The sequence below is a fragment of the Bombus pascuorum genome, chromosome 13 (assembly GCF_905332965.1).
Source record: "Bombus pascuorum chromosome 13, iyBomPasc1.1, whole genome shotgun sequence".
Lineage (NCBI taxonomy): Eukaryota > Metazoa > Arthropoda > Insecta > Hymenoptera > Apidae > Bombus > Bombus pascuorum.
This window is the reverse complement of record NC_083500.1, coordinates 11,657,931-11,683,918: the sequence shown is the minus strand read 5'-3', so window position 1 is coordinate 11,683,918 and position 25,988 is coordinate 11,657,931. Positions and strand designations below refer to the sequence as shown.

At 38.4% G+C, this 25,988-nt stretch overlaps 1 protein-coding gene across 13 annotated transcripts in view; it reads left to right on the top strand.

Annotated features, from left to right (window-relative positions):
* The window catches only part of LOC132913167 (tyrosine-protein phosphatase Lar), a 287,417-nt gene that overhangs the window by 71,346 nt on the left and 190,083 nt on the right, over positions 1-25,988 (top strand). For 6 of the 13 annotated variants that reach the window (XM_060971205.1, XM_060971204.1, XM_060971211.1 and 3 more), the window contains exons 1-3: positions 451-673; positions 1,512-1,550; positions 13,747-13,942. In XM_060971205.1, the coding sequence (XP_060827188.1) occupies positions 13,907-13,942 (36 nt within the window). In that variant the 5' untranslated portion in view covers positions 451-673; positions 1,512-1,550; positions 13,747-13,906. Of the gene's footprint in view, positions 1-450; positions 674-1,511; positions 1,613-13,746; positions 13,943-25,988 lie in introns of those variants that run through there. The other 7 variants (XM_060971199.1, XM_060971200.1, XM_060971207.1 and 4 more) reach the window with 5 other exon arrangements.

The following is a 25,988-nucleotide window of genomic DNA, read 5'->3' as shown; positions in this document are numbered from 1 at the left end:
ACGCAGTGCTTCAGAACAATTATATAAATAATAGTTCAGAGATTATTATAAATATATCACAGTAACATTGTGATGTGTCATTTTAATACAATTTAGAAGATCAATGTAATTTGTATTAAATTGGAGATATCAAAATATAATATTTATAGATATTAACCCTTTTTACACTGAAAATGTTATCTGGTTGTATTAAATACTATACATATTATTATTTCATGACGCCACTCATAATTAATTATTCATTGGATTATATACCTAACTACAAACTAATATCTTTTAAACAGAAATTTTTATTTTCCTATATCTATAATTTTTTCTTTCAATAACTTTAACTTCTTTTTTCGTGACAATTTTCCTAATAATAAATAGAAACTATGGAAGAAAAAGTGATATGTGACTATATTTTTTATTTTGTTTCACGCGAATGGATGGTTAGACGGTTTCATAAAATCCCGCGGAATATAAGCTAGTGGGAAGCAAAGCAATATGGCCGCCCAGTACTAAAGCGCTATGGCGACTTTCTTGCCAGTTTCCTAATTATTGCCTTTTTTATATGTTTTACACGAATTTTTTAAGTCAGTGTGTAGTAAATAGGTACAGTGTACGTTAGTTTACAATGTGAGGGTGGAAATTAGTTGATATCCATTTGGTCAACGTATATTCGAAACCAGTGGTGAGTGTTTTGCTATTCTGTACATAATCGTTGTTCTGCCTTTCCATGGTCGCTCTCTAAACAAGAGGGGTAATCATTTTGTTTACATCGTGTATCGAATTGTTTCCGCGAATCGTTATTAAATTGTGATACTTCACCGCATATGATTATAGTTGAGGTATACTAATACGAATTACATGAAACGTGTGTAAGCAAGCATGCATCGCATGACAGTTAAGCGCGTCAGACATATAACCTCTTGTATCTTACAATGCTTCCATTTGTATCGTCGCAATTATTTGTCGTTTATTTCTGCGTTATCATTTTTCTTAACACGTCTTGTAAGCGTTTTTCTGTATTATATTGCATTTGTTATTTATCATTCAGAAATGATACTTCGTGTCTAGAGAACGTTCTGTTTTTCTTCGTCCTACGAATGCTCTGAAAGAAAAGTATCGATTTTGTAATGTTCCTAAATAGTCGTCTTTAGTACTAAATGTATTAATAATTACGATGTATTTAGATAATGTTATTACAATAATAAGTAGGACTCATATTAGTAGATTTCCATTTCACGTTGTTCATTTTATTATTTCGCGTTACATTCATTTTCCTTTGACAACTATATATTCGAATCGTGAACGCAAAGTTAAATCTTTTTTGCTTTTTATATTTGCTTATATATTCACCTTTAAACATTTTTATATACTATACGTTATATAATATATCGTTTTGCGTCGTGTTTATACGAATAGAAAATGAAAAACATCGGAAATAGAATTGATTTTTCTAGATAGTTTAAGTTTTTCAAATTTTAGTAATTGTTCTTACTAAATTAATTATTTTCGTTTATTTTCAGAATAAGAGGAAATAGGACCAGTATTGAGAAAGTACACAGGTGCGTATCAACAGAGCCATCCCAGGAGAGAATGCTCCAAAACATTCAAACTGCAAATAAATGTATGATTAGTTTCTTTTTTTTCATCATCCATTTATTACTCACATATTCAGTAACATGCACTTTTATGAAACGCGAACGCATTAGTTTTGTAAAAAAATACACGCAAGTATCGCGCGTATTGTTCTAATTTTTCGTCGAGAGATTTCTGATAAATCGACCACATAAATATTCCTATAAATCAAACTATCGGATAAGGATTATTTTGCAAATGAAATATTACGTCATAAGATTTATAAATTTACTTAGATCGAGCAGTGCCATGAATCGTTATTAATTGGCGTTATTGATAAATTTTATTGTTGATATAAAATATTTTAATTGTACGATAAAGTATCAATAGTTTATTCTATTCGTGCAACTGATTAATCTCAATTATACGTTTGTTCGACGTTTCTGTGTACGTTACTGGATAATACGATAATTTTTATTACCACAAAAGTTTCATACGACTAATACCACATCGTAAAATCTCGACAATTAAAAGTTGTTTCTTTCTTATATAAAATAAAATCATTGTGTCATCATCGTAGGATACCTTATCGTAATTTATTAGTACTTTTGGATTCTTAAAGCATCGAGATTTTACAAAACAAATCTTTTATTTCTTCTTACGTGTTAATTCTTATTTCTATTTTACTAACCGTATGTTTGTACTTTCTTTTTTGCGCTTAATTTATACAGAATTAAAAAGGCAGTTTTTAAGTATATTAATTTAATAATTCGATTAGAGCGTGTACAATACTTACTAAAACTATTGGTCTTTTTTTTTGTATCGTCATATAGAAATCGTTAATTTTTCACTTGTTTGAATACATTTTTATACTCGTTTGTTTTTGTATTCAATTTTCTGCATCAATTGCAATTCAGTGTTCAGTTACCAATCATAAACATATTTTAAAGTTATTGATAAGTATTTATTCCTTTCTTCGTACCTCTATTTGTACAAATTGTGATCCCTTCGTTCTCGAGCTATGCGATTTCCTTATACGTATCAATTTAATCGAATACACTTTTGCTTTGGGCTCCCATAACCAAATAACTAATTGTTATTTACAATACAGCAGTCCGATGGTATTTTCTATTAGCCTGGTATAAGGAAAATATTAGAAAACAATATTTTACGAAAGGAACGTAAGTAATGTACTTGGTTCGAGTTTCAGCAGATGAGAGATAAATCTAAAAAAAGTGAAGAAGTAGTATTTTAAGTTTCAGTATATTTAGAAATATGATAAAATATGAAATTGAAATATATTTCTTCGTTTTCTAACGATTGTTTTATTACCGCTTTATTATTATATATGGTAAAATGCAAGAAACGAAGGTAAGTCTGTACCGACGTCTCACCACTTGCGTTACCGGCGAGAGATTCCATTACCGACCGTGTAGTAACCCGTTGCGGATGCTGATCAAATGCTGTTTTATCAACTGCAAATTTACCTTTAATAGAAAATTTGCTGTTTAATCTTCGGTTGAACAATAAGATATGAATATTTTCCAACGCTAGTTATACAGTGTATTTTTATATCTTTTGTTGTACTTAATGTCCCCATTTTTGGATGAGATTAGGGCAAATAACCATAGTATAGAATATTAGTTTAAGAAGGAAGAAATTTAATAATTAGAACCATAAAATATAAGCAAGAAGTATTGTATGGAATGACTGAAAATGGCAACGAATTAAGACCATTATTTTCACAATCGATTATAGCTTTTAGTTGTGTATGGAGTTTGAATAAAGTCAACGCATGTACGGTTTCTAAGTAAAGGAATTGGTATGGTATTTCTCTTCATAGAGGCAGAGTAAAGTGGAACATTTGGAATAAAAATTAAGCATTGTAACTCGAGCTCGAATCACATCGATTTATACAGCATACTTCTGATCGCACATACTCTCAAATTATTTCTAGTAGCTTAATGCCTCGTTTGAGTAATTTTATAAATTTTGAGCGAATTATCCATTATATGATTTTATCGTTTCTTTCCATTTTATATTTCTTACGTGTTATTCTTGAATCGAGGATAATAGTTCTGCCAGTTTGTTCCATTTACGTGTTTGCTTTTACGCGAAAGTTATATAAACCATATGAATTTCATCAACGATGTAAAAAGTTTTGCAAAAATTTGTGGTTTCCAGTGTTATGTTTCATCACACAGATATAAAATCGATACATCGTTTTTATTTAAACGAAGAATATCTTTCGCAAATGTTGTAAATGTTCTTAATAGAAAAGTACTCGTTTTATTCTTACAAGTTTATGTTCTTTTTGCTGTTGGAATTCAACTGTGATGTAGTAACGTTGTACCAGTAGAGTAGAACAAAATAAGAACAGTACAGAATGGAAAGTAACTGACCGCACACAAGCGAGCTTTTTTATTATCTCTTCCTTTTTTGTAGAGACCCCATTCGTTCATTAGACTCGAGCCGCTCCACGTTCACTGACCTAAGCTACACACTTCTAGCTTCCTCCAAGTACCTTCTGTAGTCTTTAGTGTGTCGTTTGTTTCTTGTATAATGATATTTAATATTTCATAATGAATCACGTTGCATTTTATTTCACGAAGTGTTTTCTGTTTTCCGTGTTCTTTCTTCCTTTTCTTTATAAACCGTAAGCGTATTAAAACCATCGTGTAAAGAGAGTTAAACGAAAAACTTTGAAATTTAGGGCAAATTATAAAAGTCAATACACGATTATGAAAATAACGCCGTTTTACGCGACTTTCGGCTTACCGAAAAAAAATTTGTTACTTGCGATAAGGTTCGCTAAGTAAGTAACAACGGAGGGTGGAAAAGCACGAAGGAAAATATGCATAGAATGATTCAAAGATTGGCGAGAGTGTAGAAATAGGAGCGTATAGGTTGTAGTGATTTAATGATTTTAATGACTCTGAGATTACGTCGGCAACAGTCACGGCGGGTTAACAGGCGATAAATAAAATGTAGACACGAGTAGTGGCAACATGCGACGGTATGTTTCCTTCTGCCATAATTTATTTCAATTTTCCTTTTCTTCTTTTTCTATCAACCGTCAGAATGCTGTGTCTTTATGTTCAAACGATTACACAGATATGCTCCTTCTTTTTACGGTATTTAACCGTGTATCTTTTATATCGTAGATAGTATAAGTATAACGCGTAACAGTCAAATAAACGTGCGTAAAAGGTGGCAATTTATAGTAGGAGAATTGGGATAGGCAATGAAAAGAGCGCGTTTATGCTCTTAGATTCTTTAGGAAAACGTTAGAAGATTCGAAGCACATATAGTCGCGAATTGCGGTAAAGCCTGAACCGAGACATCGTGTAACTAGTGCCCGAGGCTGATGCTTCAGTACTGGCTGGGGGTCTCTTGGTTTGTCAAGTAATCCCACTCTTACCTTTTCTAGCCCCATCGTTTTCACCCGCTTTTGCCTCTCATCTTTCTTTCTTTTAAGAGCTTCCCGAGTCTCTGATATTTCTTGTTTTACTCTCATTACCTTTTTCTTCGTCGCCCATCGTAACTCTTTGTTACTGATTTGCGTGCTAATTAATTAAGAACTCTTCCAAGAAAGAGTGATTTCGAGGTGGCAAGAGAAAATATTCCTTCGAAGTTTGTTCATTTTTCACGATTTTCGACAGCGTAGCATGTCCCTAGATCGCGTCTATGTGCTTTTAAATATTAGAACGTTCTTCCTTTTTCTTCGTTTACCTTTCCAATTACTTTTCTTCTTACTTATTTTATCATATTCTTTTCTTACTACGATTAATCATTTAATAGCAAAAAAGGAATATACCGATATGCGGTGACATTGGAATGACTAAAAGTTTTTGAATGTTTTATTATTGCGTAAACTTAACGCGAGTTGGTACGTTCGTATCGGATATCTAATAGAATAATCGATGGAAGAGAAACAGGCGAATTTCATAAAGAGAATTTCGTAAAGAAATATATTGGTAAACGAATGTATGTATAATAGAAGGTTCGACGATCAAGTTGTTGCAACGTAACATTTTTGGAATTATTCCGCGCAAGTAACGGTGTACAAAAATCATGGTCAAAAACAGTGGCGCCAACGTACGTGCTCTATCGTATTGTAGCGTGCGAAATATATCTAGTTTACGTGAAACGTTGTACAGTGATATTCGCGATACAAGGTAAACTACACGTACTACTAATGGCTACTAACATGTCACGCGTTATACTCCCCTTGAATTGTATTTTAATATAGGCTGAAAATCGTCAAATTCGTTGAAAGTATGAATTTAATAATATTCAGATGTATCGTGGCGAGATGCTCGAACGCGATCGTTATTCCGTGTTTTAGATACAGCATAAAATATGAATGAAGCGAAGACGTCTTTAAGCGCGTCGATTTTAGATGATTTTGAATCGTGGAGCGATCGATTACTCCGAACATTGCCAGTACTGTCCAGTGAGTGAACAATGGACATTACCTCTGATTAGGACATGCAACTGACACCGCGTACGTAACCTACTCTGTATTCGTGGAGGGTACAGAAGGTAGTACGTTCATGGTGATCCAAGGACCTGGTTCCATAATAGTATTAGCGGAACGGCAGTGCTCACGGTAGAACGCCTAGGAACCATGCAATCATTGGCACGCGAGAGTGCGTCCTGTTATTGCTAGTGATAAGGACTACAATCGAGGCACCAACCGACTACTGACCGGCTGGTTTTCAACCTTAAATCGGTCGAATAGACCTGCTTTGTGCTCGACGATGGAAGAACGTTTTCTACGAGTATTATGTTTGCGTCGTGATAGGAAACAACAACAAGAATGATTATGTCGAGCGCGTAGTTACACGAGAAACGAACTCGGTTAGACTGACCGGAATTTACTTACCGTGGCAAATTGATAATACTTGAGTGTAGTAGCACGTACGTAGCGGGGCTGGTGAAACACGTACGTGCGAAGTTGATGTGATTTGGTCAGAGGAGCTATGGCCAATGGATTTCATTTTCCCAAGTCGGTAGCTTCTCCTATGTTTCTATGTTTCGAATAATATCATCCCCGTTCTGCTTTTAGTTTGAACGCAATAAAAGCAATTTCTGCGGTGTGAAATAGCGCGGAAGTCAAGGGATTTCTACTCGTTTCTCTCGGACGATTTTTCGTGGTGGTTGGACCGTGGTTGGAATGTTGCTCGATCGATTGATAATCGTCGATAATCGCTGGCTCGTGTCGTTCCGAGTATCATCGGGGTGCACACACGTGTTCACATATATACTTATTTATGATCATGGAGACGTATGTATTCCAGACGGGTAAAAGGCGGGGTGGTAAATTTCAAGGCACACCCCTGAAACGTACCCAGTACACGTATGAAAGTGCAATAAAGAAAAGTGGCGTTCGTGCTCGGCTGAAACGCGCCGCCGTATACTCTTTCTCGACAATTTATTTTCGATCAGGGTGGCCATTGCTGATTAGCGCGACAATGCCAGCTTTGTTCAACGATTAACGACGTTTTATCCAATTCCTCCCATTCCGTGTACCCTCCTTGTTCCGATAATCGTACATTCGAATCCGGATAAGATTTAAAGGGCCATTTCCTCCGACTTACGAGACGGATCAACCGTATGCAACTCTTTTCATTAAATCTTAAGCACGAACTTTGACGGGGAAGAAATTCTGTCCTCTTATTACGCTATTATTTACGATAGCTTTTCATAAGAAAAATGTCGCAGTTCGCTTCTTTCGCTTCTTTCGTCGTAGTATTTTCCTTCAATCAAATATTCCACGTATTTGCGATATAAGAGATAGATAGATCGAGATAGAAAATCTATCGATCCATCCGGAAGCTTTTCTCCTTTTAACGCTCTGATTAAGGCAGGATCGCTGAATATTTTTAGCTTTTATTCTGCTACGATTCTGTTAGTAGGAAACCCTCGATGTTTCGTAGCATAAGATGTTATGCGTGGTTTTTTCGTTCGATAATAAAACCGCCCGTTAGGGATATCTTTATCCCGAGAGGAAGTACATACTTTGTGCTCTTTACTCTAGCTCGGAAGAACGGAATTCTTCGGAGAGGTTTCTTCCTTCTACCGTTCTTAGGAGTATCACGGAAACCTACTACAGACTTGGTTCACGAGGTGTCCTACATTAAAGATGGTGTTGAGTTGTTTGCTCCACTTTTGGCTCTCACGTCCTTTTCCTCCTTTTCTTCGCCAACATTTTTCCTTGTATATCATTGCGCTCTGAAAATATTTTTCTCGGTGCAGCTAAGTACATATTACCGTCTTCTTTATCCTAATGTCAAATATTTCCCAATTATAGCGCTTTAAATATCGTTTCTTTAATGCTTCGTAATTATTTCTTTCACAGTCTATAATTACACACTCGTGAAAGAAGAAAAATGACTAGGTTATTTCTTGGAAATATTAATTAGGCTGGGAAAAAGGAAGAAACGAAAGAGAAATGGAGTAATGTTCGGAAGCGTTGATTGGCGACTAATCGTAAAACAGGTCGGGAAAGCTCGGAGAAGCTCGGAAAATTGTGCTAAACTCATAGTCGGTAGCACGGCCGTTAGAGATGGGGAAGGATTAAAGGCTCTTCTTTCGAATTTCACGTCAGTCAGCTGTACGCCGAGATAATCCGGAGCGGTGTGTATTCGCGAGGCGCGTATAAAATAAAGATCCGTCGCTGTCGAGCTCTTTTCTCGTTTCCCGCTTAATAACGCTTAATAAACGGCAACCGATGTCACGCGAGACGTGCGCGCTTTCCTCTTTTCTCTTTCACCCGCTTCTATTCCTTGCTTCCCCACTTTTATACGAGCAATGAAACGGATTAAGCTCTTTACGCTTGTGCCTGTGGCACGTGCGACAAGGGGAAAGACCGAACAAGGAAAGAAAGAGCGACAGAGTTCGCGAATCGCGAATGTTTCCAATCCTTCTCGTAATTCAAGTTAGATTTTCTACATCGAAGGTTGCAATTTTTACATAGATGTTTCGTGATTTCGAAATAAATAAAGGAGAGAGAGAGAGGGAGAGAGAGAGATTTCATAGGTTAAACATGGCTGGAAAATTGATTCTCTTGTTCGCGCAAACCGTATCGCGTTAATTACTTTAATTAATTGTGATCATACTGCTAGAGTAAGAAGGTAACGAAATTGATTCACGCGCAACTATCTCTCGCAACTTTCGACTTGGTAAGTTCTCGGGCGAGAAGTTCTTCTTTTAGTTCCGTCCGAGAAGCAGCAGCAGCAGCAGAGCCGCCATTTATTCGAGTAGACTTTCTTCGACGATTAATTAACGTCACGAGTAAGAAACAGACCAGGGATGCTAAACAGGGACAGTTTCTTTATTATAAAGGAATTATGCTTTAGCAATTGGGTTTTGGTTCGATAATCGATTTTCTGAATGCGAACCACGCGTTTGGAAGGATATTGGGAGTAAATTCTGGAAACTACATGAAACTTTTGTTTCGCCTTTTTAATCTGAAGTCTCTACTTTGCGCAGTCGCTTCTGTTATCGGTTCGTTGTTGGAATGAATGGTTTATCGATTAATTTGCTCTTCTCGCACGTTGTACGTGAAAGCAAGTAATTTGCTTCTACGGCGATGTAATTATCGTTTATTTTGAGAGGCTTACTTCAATACTCCGGGGAAATATTCCTCGTTAAATTTATTTGGTGTATAACCTTTCAAGGTAGGAAGATATTTGACAACAAACCAAAGTACCAGGTGTTTCGCGTACGACTAAACCACAAGCCGTCAGTACGACCAATTAAACGAGGCTCTAATAATTTAACCACATGTCGTTGCCCTGCCCAGATTTAGCCGTGATAACGCTATAGCATTCGACCTCTTCTATGCAACCAACTCGGTGGCCACAGCGAGGGTGTCCGGTTGGTTGCCATTGGCCACCGATCCCAAGGGACATTTTATGCTAACGTTATGGCTTACTAATAATAACCTGCTGTCACATTTTAGGAATCTTAATAGTCATACGTGTGCTGGCTGACTCACACGAAATTAACGAACACGTAACACATTTTCGGACGCATAAAGTCGTGTCAAGATAAAAATATAATTATTTGATAGAAGCGAAAGTATAATTACTTCGTAATATAGTTACCGTTGTGTAATACTTGCTTTCACCCTAATAGTCTATATAGTTTTCGTGCTCTTTCTTGTCTTTGGATCTTGGTTTAGAATATTTTGTTTGCTGGCTTTAGCCAGGACAACGAATTTGTATAGAAAATATACGAGCAATAAAATTGACGATCTTCTTTAAACGCATCGAAGGATTAATCAATTTGGTTTGCTTGACGAACAGTAAGACCTATGAATACTCTGTCGACATTGCCAAGCTTAGCGATAGTCCTTCAATAAGCGTCCATTCGATTAATCAGTGTCTCCTCGGGTCGATAGTACAGAATTGAGGAGATTAAAGTGATCCTCAAAATCGATGGTATTCTGCATAATACCGTAGACAAGATATAGCGTAGATCTAATTGCATTTTTGTGTCACAGGATTTTGAGATTTTCAAGGCCATTTATTGGCTTCGCATCGCCTCGTACTTTTCATCGTTAACATATTTCGAAATAATTTGAAAATAAATCGTCCGTTAACATTCTTTTACATTACAGCGTTGCGTATTATTTTCATCGCGTTCTAAAGTATCTTCAGAAATACGCGATAATTTTCACGTGTACAATGCACGAAGTTACTTAAAATTATGACCAAATAAATCAATGTTTTATTATAAATGCACATTCATGTAAATATTACCGAAGCTTTTATAGATTTCCAGTGTAAAAGTAAATTCGGCTACTTGAAACACGCATTAGAAAAGTTTGATTTAGTACGTAGTTCTTAGCTTGGTATTACTTTCCAAAGAGTAATTTTTAGAAAATAATACCAATTTCCAAGACCCACCACGAGGAGGTGACTACGTTCGGGTCTCGTTTATACTTCAAATTTTCTCTATAAATAGAACGCAATAAAATAAAATAAATCACCTACTTAACATTTAATGACTATTAGATTCCTTATTTACGCCTCTAAATAGGTACGATTAAATTCGCGGTAAATGCGGAAGAATCGATGTACAATTTCAGTGAATAATAATTGGCAAGTTTATCACGGGTGTCCAATCCTGTTTGTTATAATGTTTTGCTGGGTTAATCGTAAGGAAAATACATGTAGCGTAATACGGTCGAAATGTTAGTTAATTCGTGATTTTCACTCGCATTCGTGGCTACTTTTTCGCTTATTTCTTTTGTGTTTCTATGAATATCCTATTTCAGACACACGTTTCATCGGTGTGCGCATTCAAAGAGCAGAGTGTTATTCTAGTAACGAGTACATACATTCTTTTCTCTTGGTTTATACGATAGCGACGCGTACGAAAACTATTTTATGGCATCCTAGCTGGATTCTTGTAGAATTCTGTAACTGTACATTTTCATACAGCACCTGTCTCTTTTCCTCCTTTTTTTCCCCCATCTTTTTCCCTTTGCTCAAACGAATACCTACATCTGGTTGGAGTTTGGTAGGGTCCTGGTGCGGCTTTATATTTTGCTCTCTTCACGCGTGACGTCATCACCGGAATACGTGAGTCGCTTTACGAATGGCAGGACAACACGTAAAACCGTGGAAGCCGTGGAAACCGTGGCATCAACGAGCGTAACGAGAACTACCCTACTAAGCCACGAAGGGATTTCATTCCGAAAGGAAACGTCTAAGGGGAGATTTACCCAGTTACGAATAAATTTTTCGAGCCGACGGAAACCGGCATTTACTCTTTGCATTGACTTTGGGCAAATTCAATCTGGTATCGGTGAATTAATGTTATAAAAAAAGAAAAAAAAAAAATGACAAGAGGAAGATACTATCCTAAAGAATGCTGTGTTCGCGACGATGGTTAAAGAACGATGATGAAACTTGCACAAGAGCTCGTTGAGAAATAAGGTAGATCGTATCTCTTTCCCCTGCTACAGGATCAATCGAAGGTACGTGCTTAAAGCCGTGGTTTAGCTTGTATGGAAGTTGACGAACGAAGATAGAGGCGGGAAAACTTAAGAAAATGAATGGGTTTTAATATCGCGAGCTTTGCGAAACTAGGAAGTTGTAGTTGGACAGAAAATGCAGACTCGCTAAGCTTTACAGATTGTGGGTTCAAGACTCGGTCGAGTAAATCATGGCATCCTATGTCCGTCAGTTCGTACTTTAAGACACGCTAGGACGCAGCTGCCTCGTTACTCTGCCGGATCGTCCCGAGGGATTAGCGATACTTCAATAAACTCCGCTACGTTCACCGCCATCGCTCCGACGAGTAGTCTATGGCATGTGTGCATAAGCAGAGAAGAGATGGTGTTTTTTTTCTATTCCCTTTCACGGCGGTCATACGATCTCGTCGGATGTAGAGTATTGTAAATAGAATGAGTTTTAGAACAAAGAATACTTTTCAGCGTTAACCGGGCTCTCGTTCGCTTGTTTACCTGTTTGCGATTGAACCAAACTTACGTTTTTCCTTGGAAATATTCGACGAAATATTCGAAGGACTTGAGAATTGTAAAATCGAACATTCGTGCTCTATTCCTGCCCTTTGCCTCTAGACAAGAAAAACCGTCGAAAGAAGAAGAGTCGAGTCTCGTGCTAAGTAGCGAAGATCGTGCATTCTACAAACGAAACTAATATTCAACGTGCTAGGTTGATAAAAAAGGATGTATCGGAGAGAAAGAGAAAGAAGAAAGAGAGAGAATGCAATTGGAAGACAATACCGAGCAGTTTCTGGAAAATCTTGAATAACTGCAGTTTCCTGTGCTGTGGGTTTATTGCATTGTTTTATTACTCAAACTCGGTATAGGTAAAAAGAGTCAGAATATTTGAAACATCTTCGATCCTTGCTTTTTTTCTTCGTTACTCGACTAGTCTACCGTAGTCCCACCTAATCTATGGTTTTAAAGTTAACTCGCTCTAAACTTAGATACTCTGGTTAATGGTTTGTCTTTTCTGCTCGATCCTTTCGTCCAACTGGCTCGAATATCTAGCAATTTTTCTTCCATATTTCGTTATAAGAGTAGCAAAGGAAATAAAACTAGTTTCGTTGTTATCATATTCTCTTACATAGTTCCTGTGTGTAATATCGTAAATTTATGTATTATGTACATGTGGACGCACTTAGAGAATGAAATTTTGACTATTATTTCGTCGAAATTCAAAGACCTCTGTTTCTTTTTAATCAAGGTTCGCTTGTTTGTAAGAATCGAAGCTTTCTATACATCTGTCTCTATTTGTTCACCTTGCACGATGTTTCCCGCTTTTCTTGTCTCTGGGGATCTACGTGGATTTAGTATGATTGACGGCGAGGATTAACCAAATTAACGTACACCACAGATTATTAAATTCGCCGAAGGTTTGGGAAATGTAGGAAAAAGCAAGATGGGATCTCACAGTTGGATGAAGTTTTTGGAAGTGTAAGAGTACAATGGAGGACCGTGTGTGTAACGATCGACGGAGTCGATTGTTTCTTTCACAAAACTAGCACGAACGTTAATCGCGTGTTTTTCGTGAAAAGTTGTATCGATATTTCCTGTTATTTTGCACAGAATAACTTAATAGCAACGTGTTCAGTACTCCTTTTTTAACCGCGAAATGAGGATTCTGGGAATTTGGAAACAGAGAGCAGATAGTTGCTCAAAGCCAGGTAGATGTTTGACCTGCAGGCAGGTACGATCAACAGAACCCGCAGTTTACATAGGTGTGTAACATTAGCCGACTCTGAGTAAATATGCATGCTTGCAGCACACCTGATTGAGTTACTCTATAAAGTCTAGATACTCGCATGACGTGTGTCAGTGTAGACGAAACTCTAAAGACTAAACATGATTGTTCTCTGTCTCGAAATTAAATCATGGTTACTGACGTACGTATCGATTTCTTACTAACATTCGTCGTCGTTAATACTAACGATCTATCGATGGAACGATCGATGCATGTATATCGCCGTTGATTCATTTTCCTCTCGCAAAATGTCAAACCACCTTTGAATTTAGACGTTTCGTTCGTTTCGTATTCCTCTTGTACGTTTCAACTCAACGAAAGCAACGGCATTTGACGTTGAATTGTTACGTACGCTTGGTAAACACAAGGTCGTTATCAACACTGAGAGCTAAGTCTCGTTAACCATTCCTAACAGGCGAATACGAAGCATCCTAGCATTGGATTTGATGCCTTGTTCGAGAATCTCTATTACCTACGTGATGTCTGGAGACATTTGCTAACCCGTGCGATACACAGTCAGATAACACGCGAACGAGAGGTTCGCTGGAAGGACTGGCGGAAGGACGTCGGGGGCAATGCTACCAAATGTTTCACAATGTACGCCGACCCATGTATGTACCAATTTAGTACGCACATACACGTTTATCTGCTTCTCTCGTTCGCGTCTTCTACTGCTACATTATTTATGATTAGACGTTTCTCATTATCGTCGTACTATTTCGTTGAATATCTCTCTCTCTCTCTCTCTCTCTTTCTCTCTCTCTTTCTCTCTCTTTCTTCCCTGTTTTATCTGCTAAAGAACTCAATATCCGAATGCGAGATCGAATAACTCTATTAAAAATCGTTAATAGCTTAACGAAAATTTCTACTGCGAGGCGATATATATATATATATATATATATATATGTGTAGTTATCTACATAAATGTTCGTTAATGAATCGACGAATTCCATTTTTAACACAGAGGAATTTTATAAAAGATTCAAATCCATTTAAATTTCGTTTTACACGTTTCAGTAGTCTTGTGCTATAATTTTACAACGCAATACTTTATAACGTAATATTTTACAACGTTTGATTCTTTTTTCCACTCTGTCCAATACGAATTATTTCTTGTTAATTTCTTTGTACATTATCTAGTAAAATATTTTATTATATATTGAAACTAGAATGCGATATCTTGCAATGATTGAAACGTAAGTTGCAAATACAAGGATAACGTAGGATTACAGGATCACATAATAAACGAAGAGTTTATTAGGCGCCCTGCTGCGATCTTTATTAGTCTTCTCTATTTCCTTCATAAACGGAGCTGTGCGTGCACCGATATTTGAATTTGTGCGCTATACGTATAGCTCGACAGGAACCCGCAGCGTACATCAAAGTTCAGACACCTAAAGCGTGTTCATTTCTCACTATGGAAGTTTGCGTCCGTGACAAGAAGAGCCATGGGTTCATTGTTAATCGCACGAATATGAGCCGAAGGATTTTGTTTCGAGCGTTCAAATATGTAGAACGCTTTTATTTAATAAAAATATCCTCTTGTTAAAAATCTCGTAATTTTACTTGATTAACGAACGTGATCGTATAAAAAAGAGACAAACGTGTTATTATCGCGATACATTAACGTGATATTTCGTACTCGGATTATACCGAGACTGTCTCGTGAGATCCGAAAGTTTTGATGTTATGCCTTATGGTACAATAAGGGAAACTGTAAGACACGAACCTACTATTTTGGTTTATAAGTAGACTATGAGTGCACAGAGAATAGGTAAAAGCGAGGCCATTACTAAATCATGATGCTTTTATCCAACATCTTCGTCACTTGCGCGTTTCGCTTCTATTTTCCTTCTATTCGCTTGCTTCGCGCGTTCTTAGAGCCTCGCGTCTGTTATCCAGTAGCGAAGAAGCGAAAAAAGAGAAGGTGATAGTCGTACTCGTAGTCCTTCGAGGCAGCTTCTTTCTCGTAGCATTCTTCTTTGCGTTTTCCTTTTCTCGTGTATCGAGTTTCGTAGTATGTGCCACGCCGTAGACACGTTTACGTTCAACGTATCGATATCAGTTGCTCGTAGAATGAGGCGAGAAGGCAAAGAGGCCACCTCTATCTTTAGAATCGGGTCAGAGTGGATTGCAAAATTGAAATTGTTTGGCGTCGCGACGTTCTCCATTAGCTTCCAGTTAATCTAACTTTTATGCTTTCACGATCGATAATAATTTCCCGAACATCGGCATAATTCTTAATTTCGTTGATATATAAAATTTAGCGCCAACTTCGTTAACGGGCAAATGAAACTGTCATCTTAATGGAAATATCTTTTTTATTTCGAAATATCAATGGTGTAATAAATAGAAAATATAGCGAGTGCTCTATCGAAAGTACACACTTTGAAATGCGAATGATTCGGTAGCCTGGTTCAATTATTTGGTTTAAAGCACGAAAAGTAAGTTAGACACGGAGTAAAATCCTGTGGGAGCGTAGCTCGGATAATGGCTCCGTGGTAGTTTAGAGAAAAGCGATGGAAACTGCGAAAGTATGTTTTTCTTTTATTTCCGTTACGACGCGGTGACAGTGCAGCGGCAAAATAGCCGCCTTCGGCAATCGCACGATAAACACTAGCCCATTCTTCCTTCTCTTATCTCTTTCTTTTCTTCTGTTTCTTGCTTTCGTTTTCCCTTGTTCATTTGGCTTCTCCGCGAACGGAAGACCGGACAGAGTTGCAGCTTTTTTGCCTGAAAGTACAGGATTCGAACAGTAATGATTGAAATATTTGTTATTCCGTTTCGAATATACATTTCATCGATGGTAAATTAGAATTGCAAGGAAATTGGCTGGTATAATCAACAGCGGGGAAGAATTTGATGCATATTTCTAATTGATCGTGGAAATTTTTATTAAGGCTTCCCTGTAAAGAAATTAAAAAAGTTCCCATTTATGAAAGTCCCCGTTTCGGTTTCATTATTGCGTTGGTCTTCCGCGATATTTGTTGTCAGAGGTATTCCCACCGACACAGAATTTTCAATGTGCCCGCCCTTTAGAAATTTTTATTAAACACGTAGGTCTCTCCATAGCAGAATCACTCAGACATTCCTCTCTTCTTGAAGTTCTCAAGTTTCGAGCTGTTCCTTATAGTCCTTTTATCAGAAAGCGCCCTCGCTGTCCTTACTCCGTAACTATCTCTTCCAGGAACAATATTCCTATTCTTTAAAGCAATGCGATGTCGGGTTGCTTGCTATCTCTAAACTCTCTCGCGTCAAACAATCAAACCAATAACCGATGGCTACGTGCTTTGATCGCTAGCAATCGTTGGGCATCTGCAGAATCTCAGCCGCGCTTTCACCGACTATACGTGGCCAAAATTTCTACCACAAACTGTCTTGAAAGTAGAATAATAAAACTCAGCTGCAGCTTCGCGATCCTGAAAAATGTATAGTCGCTAACAAACCCGTTTGTCTTTCAAATTCTTGCTTTATTCTTAGAAGATCTTGGTAATGTGTTAAATCTTGGTAAAAAAGATCTCGGTAATCTGTTTCCATTCTCTTCTTTTCGTCATATCAAGATCGATTTGATTCGATTTAATTGAAAGTTGTATCGAGTGGCAAAGTATGTGTCGAATACTGTGATAGGGAAACTCGAGAAGCCACTATATATCTGTTAGCGGTAAATCTAAATATTTCAAAATAGCAAGCTCGAATCTACATGGAGAAGATCGAACAAAGGAGCTATCGTTTAAATTTAGTTGTAAAAAATGTAAAAAATCATAGGGATCGAGAGGAAGCTTCGAGTAGCTTTTGTGCACTTATATTTTCTAGGTGGTAAGGCTTTATGGCAACAGCCATCATAAAATGGATACAAAGAGACTATATTGCCTCTGGTATGAGACTAGGGAAGCCAGGGCGGAGACGTGAATCTGCATATGGAACGCGCATTAAGTAGTTTCTTCAGCGTTTAATTTAATACCGTGGCCACAATGGGAGAGACTGCAACGACGAAACGTCCGACGTCTCCCTTGTATGAACGTAGGTTTATATGTCTTGCAGTTTCGGCATCTCAATGTTCCTTATACTGTGAACTAGCACGATATACCATATCCCACTATCTTTAAGATTTTGATTGTTCCGAAACAACGTTAGCTTTCACGTTGATACGACACGATAAAGAAGGTATTATTGTCCGCAGTTTGTTGCAGGACTTGTGTGTCTTTCGTTGCCATTGGATTCTTTGACCGCACACTTGTTCATAAAAAGTCTTAAAAACTTACGCAGAAGCATAAAATGGTCGAGGAGGCAAAAAGAGGCTCGACGAGTTCCTTTTTATTATTTCTTTACCTTCGTTTCTTCTTGTCGTTTTTTCCTTATTTTTATCTTCTCTTCGTTACGTAATTCTTATACGTATAATCACTACATTTATTTGTCGCTGAAGTTTCCAGACTTGTGTTTCTGTACAATCACGTCGATCTTTGAAAGATCGAGGCTGACTAGCAGATTCAGGATGATCGAACTTAACCCTTTCGCTTGGAATAGAGCAATACGTTAGAAACACTGCTCTGAGTAATAATTATCGAAATATTGTAGCCTAATTTCTTTAAATTTCTATGATATCACTGAGTTCTATTCTGTTAACGCATAGGGAAAATGGAATTTAAAAGATTTCGTAATTATGCTTAATTAACTGTGCTTCTAGCCTAGGGCGTAGTTATTTTTTTCATTGTTGATAGAAAAAGCCATTTTGAAAGGGTTAAATCGTCGTGCAACAATTACGTTGCAGGCGTTTTTCGTTCATAGGTACCGGTGCTTCGATGTTTTCGTACTTTGTTAAGGCGTAAAATTCGCTTGGAAAATCGACGAGAAATGGCCAGAGAAATAAGCAAAGACAGATGTGAAAAGACATTCGTAACGGGAACGATGGGTTAGTCGGTCGTCGAAACAAGGGACTGTCTCGCGCAAACGATTGTGACGCAAAAGGAAAACTCATTTCGAAGAAAAGAGAAGCGAAGAACTGAAGAAAAGAGGGAACTCAAGGACAAAGGAGAAAAAGAAGACACAGGCTGGCAGACAGAAGGTAGCAGAGAGCAGGCTAGCTTCATTTCTTCGTAACTCGGCGCGACAGTTGAGAGAAAAATTGGTTCTACCCTTGGTCGGGTCAGGAAGGTGCGAAGGATTCGAGCAAGGGGCCGCTGTCCGGAATGGGAAGGGTTGGGTACATCCTCTAATATCTTATGATTTAGTGTTGGATGCAACGACGCAGCTTAAACGCCAGCGTTATACGATGCTACAAGCCGATACTGTTGCGAAATTAAAGCTGCGTGGGTGGCTGGTTGACTCGTTTTTTAAGGAGTTTGTGTCTTTTTTTCTTCTCCGTGTGTTTCTCGTTTCTCTCTCTGTCTCTCTCTCTCTGTCTCTGAAAATACTTTCCTTGAATTACTCGTGTCCTATCGTAAGAAATTTCCTAGTTTTCGTCGAATTTACGTCTAAACGTGTACGCGTTTTCTTCTGCAAGAAGATGTTCTCTCTCGTTGTTCGTCGTAAGTAGATGCATCGAACTCCCTATAAATTACGGCCGGTGTATTTCGTTGAAAATTCGTTAGGTCGGACGTTAACTAAGCGAGTAGGATAAGCTGACGGCATTGGTTCTCTTAGTTGGAAGGGGAGGACGGACTATCTAAAAAAAAGGACGGGTGGGGCCGTTTGTCAGTTGGCGCGCGTCCATTAGGGGTGAAAAATCGAGTAGCAGCACGGCCATAAACAAACAAAATTATACGAGCCGACGGTTTCTCGACTAGTTCAGAGTTCATACGTGTCGCGTCATGTTTTTCGCAGCATGAATTTTTCTCCGTGCCGTACGATACGTTCGATTCTTGTAGATCCGCTTGAAATATTAATAACGAAAGTACAACAAACCGGTACATCCAATTAGCTGAGATTCAAAATGTAAGTCGATATACATACTTCTAAAAGAAGGTATAACGAAGTGACGCAAGGGAAAGCAGGCTTTGATCTTCGACGTTTGTTCTTTTCTTTACATACAAGAAATCTTTTGAAACGTTTCTTGTCGACATTCCAAAGAACTAATTGGAACTGAAACAGCGTTAGTAATGATAATCTGCAGAAACAGATAGCAAGGAATTCCAGCCAGAATATGAACATTACTAATTAATTTTGCTTTGTATTTTAGATAATTGTAATTTGTTGTTGGGCGAGTAACACGAATTTTCCTAATTTCACAACTTTCAGCAATATGAAATTCAATCTAAAATTCCACAATTCCACGTAGCTTTTATTCGAAAATATCACCGTTATTTTTCTTCTGTCTGCGATATTCGATGGTTTGATTCGAAAACAGTCGTTTCAACATTTTCTTTGTCCACGGATTTGCTGGTTACGAAAAGTGAACCTTAGGATCAGACTGGTAGGAACGTTGTTGCAAAAAGTAGCATGTTTAGATACCTATCAACGCGGAGTAGCAGCGCGGTAGTCGGTGCTGTTGAATTGATATTCGTATCTTGATCTATTTCGACATCGAAATACACGCACATACGTGTGCAACGATTGGAAAATGTAGAGAGACCGAAACACGTAGCTAAACTTTGACCCGATCTTATTTACTAATTACATTATCTTGGTGAAATTATAAACGATAATAGAATCGTGTTAAAATTGGATGTAACCGAAAACAACGGTTGTTTTGCCGCTTACGTTTCATTTTGATTTGCCCGTTCGATCGATCAGTTTGTAGGGAAATTTATGGCGCAGTAAACGCAAACGAGAATAGATGAGGCCGCAAAGCCCGCGTTTCAGTTTTCATCTGCGGGAAACGTTGGTGTATAGGTAGCTACATTATCAGGATATATCTTGAACGACGGAATGTAAACGAACATATGGCGAGAAAATAATAAAATGGAAAGGGAGACGAAGACGATTGACAAGTACTGAAAGTTATCGGAGATAATCCTGCGAGAAGATGGAAATTTCGAAGACAGAATCTTTGATTCGTCCAATATAAGCGACGGTCTACCGTCGGCAATCAAAAAAGGATCGTATAACCTTGGAAGATCGAGGTTCTGAAGAATCATGTTCCTCCATCCAGACTTTAAGTTACGGCTTAGATACGAAAGGCGGTCCGTGCTAGGCGCTGGGATTGATTGTGGCTATGAGCGCGTGATTTATCTTTCTCGCTTCTCTTTTAGAACCGTCCCCGTCTTCTTTCCTATCTCGATTTTTCTCCTTTCCTTTTTTCCATTTTGTATTGTGCAAATCGTTCAAAATTCTTCTCAACGACAGATATGGTTTCAATGTTTTACCCTGTGCAAAGAAACGGAGGTATCCCGAACGCTAGTAAAAACGAACGTTTCGTTAAGAAAGTTATAAAATTTAAGTTACTGCTGCGCGAACGACTTCTCTTCTTTTATGCAGACACTTTGCTTCCATTTAATTAACCGCAGATCTTAAATCACGTTCAGATATTAAGAGCTCAGCACCCCTAACGTTCGAGGAGCCAAGTAATTTTCTTCGTTCTTTCACGCCGATTCTCAGCTTCTGTAAAACACAGCAGTTTCCAGGAAAAGCAGCGATCGTTACATCGCATCGCCTCGAAAGAAGTCGCTTTTAGCTCGGCCAAATTTATAGCCGCCGGTAGAATGGATCGGCATTTGTCAGACACCGAGCGTGGAACGAAGTTGCCATCGAAACAGAAAGCCAAGATATTAAAATGTCTCCGAAGGTGATGAAAATCAATGTTTCCGATTACCTGTAGTCAGGCCGAGGCTAACACGTATAAGTTAGCTACCGTGCAACAGGCAGTCATGACACACATAAATCCCAACTAGACGGCAAGTAGCACACCTGATTTCCGGCGCGACGTGTCAGCTTTTCGAAAGACTCTAACACGTATAGAGCAGGTTAAGATGCAACGAAAGTTTTTCGTTGCAAACTCGACTCCTTTTCCAAGAATATCCCGACCAAAAGAAAATATACAACGTTGGACATTTTCCTGATCAATCGGATATCTTTGATAAGAATCAACTTATAAGCACACTCGCTAAATATCGTTCTTTGTCGTGTAAGGTTGTGTCGAGGCAATCAGGTGGCAGTAGAGAAGAGTACGAAGTTAGAGGGAAGAGAAAGAAAGGTAGTCGGAGAACATTTTTGTAGATTCTCTTAGTTCCGAAAGTATTGGCCGACAATGACGGTCGGTCTCGTTCACGATACCGTCAAAACTTTCTATCTTGAAGCTCGACAAAGTGTTGACCGATCCGCTCTCCCTTTTCCCAACATTCCCTTTACTTTTCAATGGACTATACTTCACCAGCAGCCTCTGTCTCGATGTAACTTATATTTAATTACTGTCGGTAATATATTAGATTTAAAGAGTTTTCTCGTAAAATATCGCAACATTAAGAAAACCTCGACGCTTCCACCGAGACCAGGCGGCCGAAGAAAATGATTTAGCTTTCATGAATTCTTTAAGGCTACCGGGCACGACTAGAAAGTCTCCAACTACAGTCACTGTATTCCGCACCCTTCTCTCTTTTCTTCTCACCTCTCGTTCTCGTTTTTTCCATCTTTGTCATTGCCTCGACAGAGGCTTACAGCTATAGTCTCTTAAATTCACGCGATCATTTCCACCCTCGACGGGTATGTTTTTCCGCTGCCTTCATCGAGTAATTAATAAAGCTTCTAAAATATATTGCAATTTTCCCGTGAAATTTTGTAATCTCTTCTTTCTTCGTAAATTATCGAGGGGCACATTTTCGTTAATACGTTTAGTTAAATAGTTATTCCGACTTACGATCAAAGTGGCGTAAACTCGAGACGTTATCGTTTCTTCGCCACCACGGATCTGATATAACGAACTAGGGAGAAAATACAATTTGCCTGATTTCCGTTTTATCGTCGGATTGTTCACATTTTGAATAGATGGAGATCGGGGATATCGGAAACGCGCTTGGTTTCTTTTGTAAAAACAGTCTGAATGGGATGAGACGTTTAGTCGAATGCGCCAGGGGAAACTGTCATTGTTTCCCAGACTCGTTTGCTTCATTAAAACGCAGTCAACGATCGAAGTAATCAGCTTTTTCGGTGTACGCAAGTGGAGGTGATCCGAACAGAAAAGTACCTTAGTGGTTGGTGGCTTTTCATCGTAACGTATGTAAATCGATGTACGTATTTATCGTTGCCATGCAGCTATAAATGATTTAAATGAGACGAAGCGACGAAAGCATGGAAACGCTGGTCTTGGACGAACGAACGGTTAATATCTATTGTGCCGATTGAAATCGCGGAGAATACGCGCGTGTCTTTTTATTCCCTCGTTGTTCACGGAAAATTACCATTCACCTTTAATTATTCGTTTTATGGGGAACGTCAAGCGTGAAAATAAAACAAGGGGATAAGCAAAGACGTAGAAGACGGAGGAAGAGCGTGTGACACCTCGTACGATATCTTCCGTGATGTACACGAAACGGCACTTAAATCCCGGATCAATGGTCATGTGGGTTAAGCGAAACCACACAGGGATGTGCGGTTCGACGATGAAACGAAAAAAAGGGAAGAAAAGAAAAAGAGAAACTTGACAAAGGCCTTCGACTTGCATACGTAGGAAAGATCTGTGAAACGTTATCTGTGTCGATCGTGTTCTCGTCCTACGGTTTCTTCGATAATTACTTTTCGCCATTTCATCTGTAAATTCATCGACAAAAACCGAGTTAGATTCCGAAGAAGAGAAAACGGGAAAGCGGAGAATTATTTGGTCGACCAACGGGCTTTGACGAAAAGTGTAGTAGATTTCAGAACTGCGATACTCGCTTTTCTAATAACAATAGGTACGTTCGACGGTGCCTCACCCGTGTAAGATTTTAATTGCGAAGACTATTCTTCGTTGTTATTCCTGTTTAACGACCAACGCTGATGTCGCATAATGAGATTCTCCGTTATTCTTTCATGCAGGAGTAAAGCTTCTTCCCTGCTTTACGGTCATTATTATCTTGTCAGTTTCTTTGGCATTTTACTTTTCAAATCTTTTCTTTGTCTAATGCACACACCTACTTCTTGTCCATATATACAAATAATTGTTTCACGGCGAATTACCTAAATGCTTCGAGATTAAATTATTTTAGCCGAACGGTTAATGTTAACCAAACTCAATGACAAACTCGATCGTATTGTTCTTTCGCTTGTCAGTCTGTGACGGATTTTACGGAGGTGAATTTCATGGTAATCGAAATGGTCAATGTTCGATGAAAAATGCAGAATCGCTGGTGGTTAACGTTCGATGGTACAATTCCATTAGAGTTTCCGCTTGGGATCGGCTGACAATGTCAGCCCGACGTAGGATGCGGGCTGGGACGGAAAACGAACGGGAGAAATAAAAAGCGCGAAGAAAGAAGTATACGAGAAGAGAAGATGAAGAGGGTGGAGGAATAAACTGGAAAGAAGAAAGGAATGGAAAAAGAAAGATGTTTCAACTTTCGTTGAAAAGCGTTGAGAAACATCTGGTTCGATCGAATTACGTACAATGATGTCTCGTACGATTGCGAAACGATTTTTCTCGTTATAGTAGAACGAAACTGCGGATAATAACTTTTAAATCACTGTCCGCAATTTAAAATTTGTCTTCCCGTTACGTATAGTATACTACGGCTATATTGCACGTATAATAGGTTAATGATCGCTTGGCGCATATATACGCTTACTTATTGTTTATGCTATGAATAGTTTATTCGCTATCGTTGTTCGTTACCGACCACCAGCTATAACGGGTTTTTGGCGAGGGCCAACAGGATGATTTTATATTTGAAGAGCCGCGATCGTATATCGAACAGAGAAAGCCACCTAAGTATACGAAAAACATTTTAACTCGATACAACGAGAACAATTAAAAATATTTGGAATTGTACGAAACGTTTCGATTTTCACGATATAATACACGGATAGGAGGGAGGGGGGGGGATGATGATCGTTTTTGGAAAAAGGCTTTCATCGATCTTGCGGAAAGAGCGAACGGTAGCAAAATGCATAAATAAAGTGACCTGAAAGCACGGAGTCTGATAGAAATTTTTTTACTCGTATCCGAGTAATGGAAACATATGAAAAAAATGATTTCTCAAAAATTCTCGGAAAACGGTTTGATTGGTATACACAATTACATACTTTTTTGATAAACGGACGTTCAATAACGTTTAACTGGTTTATTTAGTTTACAATATCAGCAGGAAATGGTAGTTTTGAAAACAAACGGATGAAAACGAGCAACGGTAACGTTGAAATGCATAGTTTCAAAGTGAGATACCAGATAAAACGAATTACAATTGTACGTATCTGTTTGGTTCCGACTTTCCCGGTACTTTTCTCACTGAGTTGGGATCGTTTTTGTACAAATATCCACATTGTCGATCGTCATTGACGTAAATTTTCTCTAGTACCTTGATTTTCCTCCGTTCCCTCGATTCTCTTTCAAAGTCGACAAGACGCATCGAGTTTCTTTCAACATTTCCGACTTGGTTCAGCCAGGCTACGAGAAGAATAGCTACGCGAAGCATAAGATTCAGATACTACGTCGACGTTCTCGAGATGACTCGAAAGGAAGTATCAAGATTGTAACGAAAGAAGGAAGAAGGAAGTAGGAAGAAGGGAGGAAGAAGTCTGGTAGAAATGATTGCGCGTTGTGTAGCAAGGAGAAGAAGAAGGCGGCTGAGTTGCGTCGCGATTCGTTGCAGTCGTTGTTGTCTGTATTTTCGAGGCACTAACGGTGGATACGAGGGGCCTTCAAAAACTTTTAATTAATACGGATGACGAGTACACAAAGCCTCAACCGAGCAAAGAATTTCAGAACAAAGAAAAGGGAAGAGTATTGTTGTCGGGTCTTGTTACGAGTGACACGTCGAGACGAGAGAACGAGACGAAGGCGAGATAGGAAGGGTGGCGCGAGAAAGGGGAGCAAAGATAAAAAGCGTAAGTGGAAAGGAAACGAGGAATAACGCGTAAAAACGGGAAAAGAGCTTGCATTTCAGTATCATCCACTTCCCTTTACTTCCACTTCTGTATTTCGTCCTTTCACAGCCGAAGGAAACGCGTAAACAAGAGAAATGCACGCGCGCTTGCCATTTTACGCGCTTTTATACACTACGGTTCATAGACCTGCGGACTTTTTCGCCAACGATACGCGATCGTCACGATTAATCGAATGCGCTTTCCTTGAATCAACCAGGCCGAACGAAACTTTCCATCTGTTGATTTATCGCCGCAATTCTGTAATCGTGGCGTCCATTGGAAACAACGTGCAAGTTAAATACATTCTAGCGCAAGTTATCGAAACACTAGCTCCGCTCTGTTTAAATGTTGCAGTATTGTTTTAATCGAATAAAGCGATACGGAGATACAAAAAAAGAGATCGCCAAATCCATTAGCGAGTATGAAAACGTAATACATATAGTAAAAATACCAGCGTCTGTACGTTTTGTTATTTTTTTTTTTTTTATTTCGGCACATTCTGAATTTTAATGAAATGTCCAATTTAACGGTTGTTTTTTGCGAAGCGAATTAAGGATTTCAAACGTTTGATACGAAAGAGACTTGATTACACGAGCCACGTGCGAACGTGCACACGGATCAAAGTCATTAAATCTTCGCATTACTCAAATATATACCTACGTATAAAAA